Raw genomic sequence first — 13781 nt, 5'->3', positions numbered from 1 at the left:
GGATTTTAGTGTTATTTTGAAATATAAATACCATTTTTGTAAACTTTTTCTTGTAATAATTAAATGTTACTCATGCACTTTGTATTTGTTTTATAGACACATTAAATTTTTTTTAAAACCTTATTTATATATATATACTGTAACAACTCATCAAAAATTTTTTTTTTTGAAAATACGTATTCTTTAAAGTTCTTTAAAGTCAATCCGGAGGCAGAAGGTGACCTATTCTTAAAAAAATTCATATGTGAGTTAAAGGCATCATTTGTCACCCTTTTCATACTGTGCTGAATAGAAATTTGAAAGAAAAAAAATTATATAGATGGTAACCCACCCTAATGTACAGTGCCACCTAGTGTCAGAATTTAAAAATCGAGACATCGAGGAAATTACACACGATTGTTGAATGTGCATGAATTTTAAAATACCCCTTCACCCAGATCAAATAAATATTGAAGCAAAGGTAACAATTATGTAGAAAAATTAATAGTCGATGTTTTAAATAAGTAACAGCTGTTAGATATTTTCTTCCTGAACACAGAAAAAAATCAAATGACAAAATATATTTTTTTAAAAATTTATTTGTTACTACCTTACAAAGCTCCCTGATAAGTTGTAGACTAACCTTCGAAAATAATTAAAAAGACAAAAAAAAATGATTTCAAGCAATAACGAGGGGAGAAAAAAAGTTAATATACACAGATAAAGGGAAAGAAAAAAAATGAATGTACAAGAACGATCGAAAGTCCACCATGTCAGATAAAAATTGATATAATTTACATCAATGTTAAAATTTGTTCAGTGCACATACATTATTTCAATGAACTGCAAAATACTATCTCGTCAAATGTGGAATGTTGCTATTATCGATAACTTTATATTTTTGATATTGTATATATATATATATATATTCGATAGTATACATCTAGATATTTAATACTTCGAAAAACTCTCGACATTTAAAACACTGATTTCGTGCGGTTTTCGCATTTTTTTTAATATATTGAATATTAAAATCATTATTAAAAATTAAACTTTGAAATGTTTTAATGTTTTTTTTTACTTCTCGAAGACACTATATTCGAGTATCTTCTATCTCTGGACGAATCAACAATCTTTATATACTGTATATATAGTACTATCATCAATTTACACACGTGCTTGATTGGCCGGCGATAAAGATACACATGTAAGCAGATTTTTTGGCGAAATATCTTCAGCAAAAAAGCGATTGAAATGGTATTTGCGGCAAAAAATTGTGATACTGCCATTATTTTCATTAAAGATTGTTTCTGCAAGATTATAGTAGAAGATTATTGAGAAGCGTTGCAGTTTCTAATATCTATTGCTCGTATGTTATTTTGGTAAAGGTTTTCAAGACAATTATAACATATAGACTCCTAAATATAATTTTTATTTTAGCTAGATTTTAGTCTCGATTCTCCGTTTTGAATACTTCACCACATTTCTTCGATTTATGACATACTAAAAGCTCTGACCACTTCCCTTGGTATCCGTGTTACTCTATACTGATTATTAGCTTATCGAAAATAAATCAGAAGAATCACTTGTGATCAATGTACTCAGAATAAAGCAGTGGTTCTCAGTTCTCAAAGTGTGAGTCACACTAAGTTGAGAATATTGATGCCAGCTTGAATAGTGTGTGATCGCTAGTGATTTATATGTCTAACCATTTGCATGGGTGTATGACCATCAATGTAAGGAAGTGTTTCCCAACCCGTGGAGCGATTGGGACTCCCCTGTGCACTTTCCAGGTGCTTTGCAGCTGGTCCAGGAAAATAAAATAAATCAGTACATGTATTGAATAAATATAAAAAAAAGAGGGGCTCCACTATTGAAATTGATTCTAATAAGGGCTCCTTGAGTTAAAAACGTTGGGGACCCCTAACGTAGGAGATCCACAGATTAGATTAGGAGTATTGTGGGCAATGCAAACCTACTACCACTACTTTACTGCGCATCAAATCTGGTGATGTTGCCGTACAGCAATTAACAACCCATCAAAAAGGTCCGAAATGAAGCCGTTATCTGTCAGTGGTGGCCTGAGGTTCGATAAGAAAAGAACTTATCTATGTTCTTTCCCGGGGTTGAACCTGTAGACATGACGCTAGCTTTCATGGTGATAGATGAAGGGTAATGCAGACCGGTGCACTTCCAGTCCAAGCCCAGACAATTTCCTGTACACACATATTGAAAGGGTAGTCCCATTCAATGGAGGGTCTAAAGAGAACACTGCAGGTTAAGAGGGGCCACAAGTACTGTTGGAGGCAACACAAGGGAGCCTATTCAGCCAATAGTGAGTGAGGGCAAGGCTATAGCATTGATGGGCAATCTGTAGTCTCTCTCTCTCTCTCTCTCTACGCCAGTTTTTAAAATCAAAATTTGAATGTGTGCATCCATTGTGTTGCTCATTTTTGTTGTCATTCAAAGTTTTTAGACATCCTGTGTATGAGATTTTTGCATGTTTTGTAGAAATATCTCGGTAACCAGAGAATTTCAGTTAAAGGATTTGGGGAGTTGCTTTTCTTAGAATTTTTTTTTTTCCAACTCAATATATTTTTGTGCATGTTCAGATATTTTAGAAGTGTGTGGAAAAAACCTTAAGAGTGGTCTACCATAGTAAACTTAAGCTAGGGTGAAGGACCTTCCTACCTTGTTTATTGGGTCGAAATCAACCAAACTTGTGATTTGATTTTTTTGATGACAAAAGAGTTTTTTCAGCACAAAGGACAGCACGGAGCTGTTAGTACTGCTTTTTGCGAGTGAAATTGCCACAGTAAATTAACAATTAAGATTCTGAAGTTTGACATAACATTTTGGCATATATTTAACCCTAGATAATTAAACTTAAATGAGTGTTACTCAGTTACTAATCTATTAGACAAATGTTTAGTTATCTAGGCTTAACAATGTGCTTTCCTTGTACGTATTCCTAAACAGAGGTATATTTATGGGGGAGGAGGGGATGCTAAGTGGGCTATAGCCCATGGCAAGCTCGAAGGGGCAACAAATATAGGTAATTGGTCAAGAACATTAAATTACAAGAGAAGGAAATCAACATTTGAATAGCTCACGGGCAGTGAAGTCATAAATCTCTGCATACGAACATGCATTCTCTAAACAAAATTTTTTTGAAGCAGAAAATTTCTAATTTGTTTTTGCGTGCAGTGTTATTCTGCCCTGCAAATGTTGTTATACACACACTCTTGATATGTGTTGTGATAGTTTCAGATGGACCCTTGATGGCCAAGGGGAACCTATCTTCTCAGTCTGGTAAAACATTACCATAGGACTCCCTGTGCACATTTCGGAGTATGTGCAAAGAAAACATACTGTAAATGCAAAAATGATATGTTAACATATAATTTCGAAAACCTTAATCTTCCATGTTTCTATATTTCACTATAAAAATAGTGCTTAGAGTGCTATTTCGGCTGCTGATTGTGAAATACGGGACTAGTGATACCTTGGCTTACAAATTGTTCAGCAAACAAAGAATTTTTTTGAGATTTTTTTGCCTCGGCTAATGAATATTTTTATTGATATGGATGCACGCCCTTATATAAAGCAGCTTCATTGTGAGCTGAATTTTAGCGCTAATCATCATAGGGGAGATTATACTGTCACTGATGATTCCAATTGAGTTATGTCTCCTACTCATAATTTTTTTTTTCAGATGTACCTCTCTCTCTCTCTACTTCACTTTCTGAAAGTTATTGAACCATTTCATGTAAATTAAAATATTCAGCTAATAGAAAATGCATTGAGAAAAGGGAAGCGTGTGTTTTCAGAGCACATGTTCTTTCTTTGCAAGATTCTTAACATCAAACTGAACAGTCTGGACATTCTAGGCTCTATCTTTTTCTATTTGCATGTATCAGACACAGAAATGAGCTGACCAAACCACAAGTGGATGGGGACACCTACGAACTCAACTGGATTATGTCAACACCGGCTTTAGTAAACTAAAGCTGGTGTTGGTTGTGTACATAGAACGTTCTTCAGTATCTCTTCTTGTAAATTCTCATTTACCTAATTTGAAGCTGTTTATTTTAGCCTTCAGTCAGTTTTTGTTCTATTTTTTATAGCACGTCTTGGTGTTTTAGAAAACTTATCTTTAAATTTTCGGCAGTACCTGGAACGAATTGAAAGATTTTCCATGGGAAACTATGTTTCGCTTATGAGGATTTCGCCTAATGAAAGTGATTCCGGAACGAATTATCTTCATTAGTGAGGCATCACAGTATTTTATTCTTTTAAAAATTACATCCTCGTAGTTAATAGTATTTGCACCAAATGTGGTCAAATTCGGCCCAATAAGATTTTTTTTTTCACAAAATCGGGTTGTAAAAAAATTCAATTACGGCCACTGTATACTATGATGCAGAAAGTTCTACCCGAAACATGGAAGGTTCAGAATATCTTGGATCTATAAAACAACAAAAAGTACAAACATTCAGAGCTATCGAAATGATCTGAAGCAACATTCCAAGTGTAATAGATTTCAGAATGAATACTCACTGCGTGAATGTTGATATTCTAAGAGAAAAAATGATTAGTCGAAGTATATAATACCTCAGAAAGTAACAAAGCAACTTATCGTCCAGAGTAAAATTTTTAAACAGTGAAAATACTAAAAAAAAGACATTGAAATGATTTTGATTAAGGGGGAAAAAGTATTTCTTAGAAATTACATATTTTATCTGCTACATTAGCAAACCTACCTTAAAAAAAAGAGAGAAACCAATCCCCACAAAATGAACATGTTTCACAACTTCTCTGTCTTCATTTCGAAGATCGATGGATGAGTAATTAATTAGAGAACTTTGCAGACGTTATTAAAATCACAGTTCAGCAAACATCATTGGTAGAAGGCTGAGTTTCTCCTATCAAATTTAAGATTGCGTACGAGGATGTAGGCCACGTGTGCGTGAGCTATATTATAAGCGGAACCTATCTCGAGAAATCAAGGGATTATATGAAACTATCTTGAAGAGTTAAGGGAATATATGAACGTTAGCAGGCCCACCACGGGTTTTGTGTTCATTTCATTTCAGTTTGTTGATGGATACCCCACAATAATCGTCCATTTTTAGTGAAGATAATGATTAAATTCCATGCTTTAGATTCAATGGTTATCAAAAATAGTTACAAAGGAAAATGACAATTAAATTTGTTTAAATAATATGCAGTCCAACCCTGATTTCACAAATTGGATAAAATCAACATTTTTATTCGTTAAATCAAGAAAAATTGCTATGTCAGAGTTGAAATAATACAAATACACATACAGGGATTTCTGAAAAAAATTGTTAAATCCGGGAATTCATTAATTGCAGGTGTTTGTTATACTGGGGGTTCAGACTAGTATTTTAATGGAACGATCTAGTTTTACTTTCTGATTCAGCTGGAAGACAAGCTTAACAGAAGTCTGAAATTTCTCAAATAATTGTGTATATACAAATTTGTTTGACGCTGTTTATATGTAACAACTAATTTACAAGCAAACCCAATCACAGTTAACGAATGAGAACTTAAAAATTAGTACCAAAAACTACATTAAGGAGGCTTCAAGAGTAAAATTTTTTCATTTTCATAGATTAAGACAGTAGCAGGTAAACTTTTTTTTTTTACAGGCGGACCAAAAACATTGATTCATAATTAGAATTTTCTATGGCTAGAAGTAAAAAGTCGCTGATTCCGTGACAGGCCGTATAGAACCTCTAAGCAGGCTGTAGTTTGCCCATCACTAAATTAGGACATCTACTGTGGGGGGTATTTGAACAACTCACCACCTATTAAATATCGCTTATAAAAATCAAACTACTGACCATAAATGCCACCACAATCATTCTGGATCTTGCATGAACATACACTTGCACACTTTTAGATTCAAATGGCAATTTTATGGATGCAGTTTTTTGTCCGCTTTCTTGTCCCTGGTGTTGTGATGGATCTGATAATGGTTTGTGTATGCTCGGGTTTGGTTGCAGGTGTGTTTCATGCTTAAAACCAATTGTTTGTAATTATTGACAGTACGATTGGTCCCAAAACTGCAACTAGATACTTAGCCAGGGATACTTAGCCATGCTTTGTAATTGGCGCCCTCCTGCAAAGGTTGATGAAGTAGAATTGCATGCCTTGTGTGATCTGACATGCAGGGAACCAGCTTTATTTGCAGACCTTGTCTGTGCTAAAAGTGCCTGTATACTGCAAACATTAGTTCACAAAGGCATGCTTCATTCCAATTTTTTTTTCAGGTTTTTTTCCAATGAAAAATTTAATGGAAGACTTTAAAAGTGGTTTACTGCCCTCCAAACTGTACAATACATTGTCTCCCTGTGAGGCTTTATGTGCTGCATTTTCCAGTTGAACACAAGTTTTTTTCCCCAATTAGTACAGACTCAATAATGTCAGCAATTGTGAACTGATTCAAACACAAACTTGGCACTAATATTAGGAACATCAGGAACAAGAACCCGGACTGAAAGCATAGGCTATATTCAATACCCACAGAAGTTGTGGCACCACCTTCGAGGATGTCACCCATGCTATGTCCGCAGCAAATTTAATTACATTATAACAGGGGTCTTCAAATTTTCAAACATCACAGGCCAAATTAAAACTGCCCACAGGCCACCAACTAATACTGAGGTATTTGTAATTGTAAGATAGAGTCCCTGGATTTACAAGAGCTTCTCATGTAATTTACAGTGCCATTTTAATAGGAGGAGGCCAACAGGGCCCCGACTTGGCAAAATAATTAAATAATATGGGCTTATTTATTCTAAAATTATTCATTTTGATAATTATCAATTCTTATTAGTTCTGAAATAATTATTCTTTTCACTAATGCTGAAAAAGTTTGATTAATTTTAATCCAAAATCACTTTAAATGATTCTGTAATTGTTTTTTTGGCAATTATTTCTCGATATCTTGAAATAATTTCTTTTACATAAAACACAGATTTCTCTCATTGACTTATAAGTTATTTTTTCTCACTAATTCTGAAATTATTTGTTTCAAAAATCCAAAAATTACTTCTTGCAGTGATTCTGAAATTGTTTCTTTCATCCATTCCAAAATTATTTCTTTCATTAATTCTAGAATTAATGAAATGTTTCAATGTTTTGAACAATTTTCTGAAAATGTTCGGCGGGCCATGACAAAAAAAAACAACAACAACAACAACTGAGGGCCAAATGTGGCATTCGGGCTATGGGTTGAAGACCTCTGCATTATGATCAGTAGTTTAATTTTTACAATTCAGGGACGAGAACGGGTGAGCCACCTAGTATTTGACGTCAACTGTACTGATTATGGATAAAACTGTCAATTTTTGGCATAATCCTTGAATGCTTATCATGATAACACTGTCATAATTCAAGTATCAAATCCACAAGAGAGTTTAAATATTGCTAAATAACTAGCCACAAGAGAAAACTTCTGGTCATGGTAGAAACGGGGCTGTCACAGGCCGAGCAATGCACCAAGCCTCCTCCCTCCTCCCTGCAAATCTAACGCAACTAAATGCTACGCAAGGCCCTGCCCAGGTGAACCCATGCTCTAAGACAGCTCTGTGGAGAAATAGTCAATGGAAGAGTAACCCGAACACACAATCTCAAAAGAACTGAATTGGAGAAAGTCGGCCCTCTACTGGAATGTGACACGAGCGCACACAGTGTGAAAGAAATATACAATTCAACTATATACAAGGTAATATAGTAATAATTAATAATAATAGTCTCGCAGGAAGCATGAATCATTTTCCTTTCGTGCTCGCACACCCCCTGGCCAAACGAAGAGGGAGGCACGAGTCGTAACATCATCTTCAACAGCTTCAAGCACAGAAGTTGGCACTTGGTCCAGCATCACAGCAGCTCCACCTCCCATATATATAATTTTTTTAATCGAGAGGGTTAGGAGGAAAGAAAAAAAATATTACAACGAACACGACTTGTACAATGTACATGCAATAACGTGGCTACAAGTACTCTCTTTTGAACGGCATCACTTTCTTGCTCTGCCACAAACTATTCTGTATAGTGAAGGCATCTATGGTGGCAGTTAAGTGTTTCGTATGGATTTGTGTGAAACACTTACCACCCGAGTTATATCTGGAAATAAACAAAAACAAAAAATTATTTTGAGATTCGAAGCGATAATGTTTATTGAAGAGTAAAAAAGTCTAATTCAATGCAATATGACATAATAATTCGTTGGAACAAGTAATAGTTTTCAAGGAAACATATTTTCTGAATATCACGCTGACGTGAACTTGGAAAGGAAAGTCATCTTGTCTCTACTGGGACTTGAACCCAGGCCCTTTTGCATACTGGGCAAGCCTGGGTTTGAGTCTCAGCAGAGACAAGATGACTTCCTTTTCGAGTTCACCTCAGCATAATATCCAGAATATATGTTTCGATATCTTGGGCTGAGAAAAAAGCCATCTAATTTTTGTTTTAAAAATTGAACATTCTCAAAATTATAAAATCTGTATGAACTTATCCGCAAATAACCAGATCGAAATAATTTCCAAAGGCAAGTCTTTTTGTCAATTTGCCCCATTTTCTGAGAGTAAAAATCATCTAAAGCAGGGGTGCACAACCATATATGATGTGGCTACTGCTTGCGGGCCAGAAACTACTGTACCAATAGCCCTTTCAGACCCTGGTGCCACAAATATGTGCAGGTTGCTTTCTCTCACTCCAGATTTTTTTTCTTTTGACCTCAGGGAGTTATGCCCTGACTTAAAGGATTGTGTGAGTTTCCAGTTGGTGAGTATGAACTTTATGGAGTGGGAGGGGGGGGGGGGCGCTTCCACCAGAGCAGTATTTTTAGATTTTTTAGGATGGCCTCCGGGAAAAGTGAGATTTATTACATAAAATTTAGCAATAAAATTCTGGAAAAAATCGTATGTGAAGGTGAATATACCTTGCATCACATCTTGGCTAAAAAATCTGAACAGTCATTTACACGCACAAAAAAAAAAATTTGCTGACAGATTTGTTTGTTTTTTTAGTATCAAAAATGCAAAAATATTTTGCAAATTCCAAAAAGTGAATGCAGGTGGAGCACTCTGGATATCAAGATTTCTCATTTCAACGCTTAATAGCTTGTATTTGAAAAAAGCCCAGGCACCAAAAGCATCAGGTCCACAGTATCAATCCAACCACTAGGCAGTTGGATTGGTTCATACACAACTCACTAGGCGGTGAATTGCCGATGGTAATAGACCCGAGTTGTGTTCAGTTTGAAAGAAAGAAAAGTATATCAATCCAAGAAATTGACAAAGAGAAGAAATATTTTTCTACTCAACCTAAAGCAAAGATAGTTATCGATAGATGGTGCCCTAAAAATATGTTGGACCGATTCTCCTTCATCTACGAAATCTGAAGGATCATTTTCAGAAAGAGGGAAGCACAAATAATCAACTTGTTTAACACGTTTCCCCCTTCCTCCCTAGCCAAAATTAAAAAGGTTAAAAACATTCTAATACTAAATTTTAGAGTTTTTATACTCTACACCAGTGCTTCTCAACCTGCAGTCCGCAGACCAATGGGGTTACTCACTAGGTAGTAAATTGCCTATGGCAATAGACCTGAGTTGTGCTCGGTTTGAAAAAAAAAAAAAAAAAAAAAGACCAATGGGGTTCTGTGAATACTTTTTAAGGGGTCATTTTCATTTACTATCATTGAGATGAATGAAACACTTCTAACTGTGAAATTATAATTTATTCAATTTTTTATGATAGGCAAATTGTAAAAATAATATATTTTGGATTTTATGGGGGGCAGGGGCCTCAAAATTGAGCATGAACCTTCACTGCAGGAGGGAGAAAATCAAAAAGGTTGAGAAACCCTGTTCTACACCACTGTTTCTCAAACGAGATAGAACAGACCCTGGTGGGGGAGGAAAGAAGCTACAGATCCAACAGGGAATCAATTCAATTGGTTTAGAGAGGGAAAGGGAGGAATCACTTTTTTTCCTGTAAAAAAAAGGCTACGATGAGATAAATGAAGACTCTCACCACAGGTATCCTTCCTCGAGAGAAATCATCTTCCACCTGATTTTATCAGTCATAATAACCTAAGTAGGTAAAAATGCCTAGACACGGGCAATAGCTAAATGTGGTTAATGTCAATAGAGATAGAGACTGCATCATGTTCAGTTTTAAAGAAACTAATGGCCATACCATTGAGTTTGTATGCTGTGAAAAAAAGAATCAATCTAATTCCAAAGTAACTCTTAACCCAGGACCATGTTCTGCAATAAGTGACATGGAAAAAATTCTGATACACACAAATGATGGAGTAAATAGAAAAGGTTTGTAGACCACTGATTCAAGCGTTAATTGTGAAAAGAAAATACTCCAAAATGTCTATTAAGATGTTTTTCACTCTAACGTGAATACTTAATCGGACGAAGTTTGATAAAAAAAAACTTACTTGTAAAACCTATCCATCATTTTGTTAGTGATTACTCGAGGCCCGATACCATACAGTTTGATAACATCTTCTGTTTCGGGGTTATAGGAATATAGAGCGCGAAATTGGCAACCAGCATCTCGAAACAGGATCAGGAAATGTTTACCATCTGAGCGATCAATTTCCTGGAATATATTGAAAAAAAGAAACATACTTGAAACTCATGATTTTGAATTTCATTTCTTATATAAACAAAATGCAGTGAAGCTTCTATATAACGATATTCAATGAAACAGTGTAATGTATCGTACAGGATTCATCGTTGTAGATAGAACAGATTAACACTCAGGATTGTAACAAGGGTTTCTCTCTTTCACGATCCCATTTTCCTGGGATCCTGCACCTCAAATGCAACAGGGAATTTCCCAGGAATCTGAACTCATTTCCTGGGATCCCTGAAGAGGAATAAGGTTGAACCAGATCACATTTCTGTAATGAGTTAGACATACCTAAGAAATGTTTATCATTTTAGAAGTGACAATCAATCAATTTTGAATGAAATTAATCGCATTAATAGATAAATTATTAAATTAATGATTTACACAGAAACCCTTTAGGCAGCATTAATGAGATATCTCATCAATCTCTTCTTATTTTGACATTGACAAACCCAGACATTTTGTAACAAATAAATAGCCAGTAATTTGATGGACAGTGGGAATCTGGAACAAATAAATCACTTAAATTCTTTTTTTCATTCATTTTAATTCATTTATGAACCCTTTAAGCAGCACTGACGAGATATCTCACCTGTTTGAAAGCCTCTTATTTTAGCATTGACAAGCCAAGATAGTATCTTGTAAAGATGCTTTCTCAATAGAAAACTTTTCCTTATGCTGCAATCTTTGCACATGCTGAACATCAGAAGAAAGTCTACTCCATTAAGAGCTATGGGGTTTTACAAGGGTTTCTGTGAGTTTTGCGGTGCTGCTTAGAGGGTTAACTAGTCCACTACTGAAAGATAGCTGTGAATGCAGAATGTAAAGCCTTTTCACAATGGCAAATCTTTGTGTTTCAAAACTTATTCAATGAAATGTATTTTTTGAGGAAAAACCTGGGAAACATTAAACCCTAATTGGGACCAAAGAGTAACATTGTTATACAAGCAATTACCATTATGCAAGGAGTTTCCCACTGTATTGAACTAGATTTAACCTTCCATCCAGCACATCATAACTGAATGAATGCAAGAGATGAAGAACAAAGTTTATCCCCCCCCCCCCCCAAAGAGTCCTCCCTCCCTTCCAAAATTGCACGTGACCCATCCACAGTAACTTACACCCATTTTCTATAAGTTCAGTTATCACAGTAGAATCATTACCAGTCAATCTATTTGGTGAAGTAGCATTCAATCTAATACAAAATTGAAATGAGTTTGAATGGAAATAAGTTACCCCTTTTGGGTGAGACAATATACTAGGGAAACAATGTCTGTAAACCCAAAATACAAAGAGAACAACAACTAAATGCGTTTCGGAACTGAATGAAGTTCCGTCTTCAGTAGCCAAGAAAAATTGAAAGATAAAGTTGAAGACAAAGAGTAACTCCTGCTATATGAAGAGTATTTGCCTTTCTCGCAATCTTTCAATTTTTTCTTGGCTACTGAAGAAGGAACTTCATACAGTTCTGAAATGCATCTAGCTGTTGTTCTCTTTTTATTTAAGGTTTACCGACGTTGTTTCTCTAGTATATTGAATTTAAATGTTTTAGTTGATTCTCTGCCACACTTTTATGTTATAATTCACTTTACCCAGTAATAAAAACGAACGGCAGATTAAAAAAATATTTTTCAGAAATTAATTTCAAAATAATCCAATCATTCTGATAAGCCACCAGACATACATACCTCTAGAACTTTCCGCTTGGTTTCAGCATTAACAGCACCAGCAAGGACGGTATTTACTGCATTCGTTATGATGCCACGATTTGACTTAGTAGTAGGTTTGACGAACAGCTTAGGCCCAGTGTATTCCGAAGCCCAGGCAGACGAGATAGTGGAACTGGTGTCTGACAGTCCATCACTGGGGGTGCCCCGGCTCCTGTTAGCACCATTTCCACCAAGCATGCCCGGTAATAAAGGACCGGGAGAGGAAGGGTATGAAGAGGGTGAAATAGGAGAAGAGTGAGGATAATTTTGCGACCTCCTGGGGGATGGGGTGTAACTGTGTTCTGATGACACGTCATCATGATATCCACCTGGAAGTAGAAAGAGAATACAGATTTTTAATTCTTATGCAAATTAAACGAAACTATTTGGTAGCAAATGGCAGTGCAGCTACTTTTATTTTGAATGAAGTCAATTCAGCAGGAAAAAGGAGGTGAAGACAAGGGCTGTTTCATGATGCGCCAAAGTCTGTGCAAGCTAACGTCATTGCTCAAACAGAACCAAGTGTGCCTGTTTTGCTACCCTTTTAATAACGATAGTTTGTAATCACCGTATTGCCTATTTCACTGAATTATTTGCAAAATTATTTTTCAATTATTGTCGTAGTACAGTAGAATCTCAACAATTTAGCTCGTGACTACGTAGCCTCCGTACTATCTGATGCCATGACATCGCCTAGTCATCGGAGCCATCGCCAAACTTAGCTAAGTTTGTTGCCTGTCTTCCGAGAATAGTTCTTGCAATTGCGACAGCTACTCATTACTTGTTTACCACTGATTTGCCAAAGAACAACAAAAAATATTATAAAAATGCCACAGGCGCATACCAGTGATACTAAACCAACATAAATGAGAGATCACTCACTTAAAAATAGTAAAATAAGCAACTAAAATGTAAAAAATAAGCAATGTCAATTTAGCATGTTTTGTGTGCTGATGCTGTCTGCTAAAAGGGTGTTTGAGCAGTGACGTCACACAGTAGCTCTGAGACCACATCCACTGAGCCAAGGCAACACACCTTCTATAGCAGAAAGCCTCTGCATGAAGCTTTGATGCCACTGAAGTCGCCCATTTCACCTGTAGCCATTGGATGTAGCAGTTTGACATATGTGAAATCTTTACCTTTTTTTGCAGTATATTCAATGACTATAGGTGAAATGGACGACTTTAGTGATGTCACAAGCTTTGTGAAGAGACTTTCTGCTATAGAAGGTGTGCAGCAAGAGCATCTTCAAAGGGATAAAACAGCCTTTACTACATAGCCCTGGAGGAGAGAGAGAATGCACAGATACACCTTGGTATCAAGACATTAAAAAAAAAAAAAAAAAAAAAAAAAATTAAACTGTGGTTAACATTAAACAATGTTCATTCATATCTTCTCAAGTACTTAC

General features: G+C 35.7%; 1 protein-coding gene across 3 annotated transcripts in view; it reads right to left on the bottom strand.

The window, feature by feature from the left end:
* Window positions 1–566: 566 nt before the first annotated feature.
* Window positions 567–13781, bottom strand: part of LOC149081810 (patronin-like) — a 92226-nt gene continuing 79011 nt past the window's right edge. For all 3 annotated transcript variants that reach the window (XM_089235580.1, XM_089235581.1, XM_089235582.1), the window contains 3 exons: window positions 12353–12702; window positions 10468–10631; window positions 567–8136 (listed from right to left, as the gene is read on the bottom strand). In XM_089235580.1, coding sequence (XP_089091706.1) covers window positions 8004–8136; window positions 10468–10631; window positions 12353–12702 — 647 coding nt within the window. In that variant the 3' untranslated portion in view covers window positions 567–8003. The remainder of the gene's footprint in view (window positions 8137–10467; window positions 10632–12352; window positions 12703–13781) is intronic.

This window comes from Pholcus phalangioides, unplaced genomic scaffold, assembly GCF_987345545.1.
Source record: "Pholcus phalangioides strain wild (caught in Gottingen) unplaced genomic scaffold, Ppha-v1.0 ptg000009l_1, whole genome shotgun sequence".
Classification (NCBI taxonomy): domain Eukaryota; kingdom Metazoa; phylum Arthropoda; class Arachnida; order Araneae; family Pholcidae; genus Pholcus; species Pholcus phalangioides.
The sequence above is the reverse complement of the archived record's forward strand: the minus strand, read 5'-3'. Positions and strand labels throughout refer to the sequence as shown.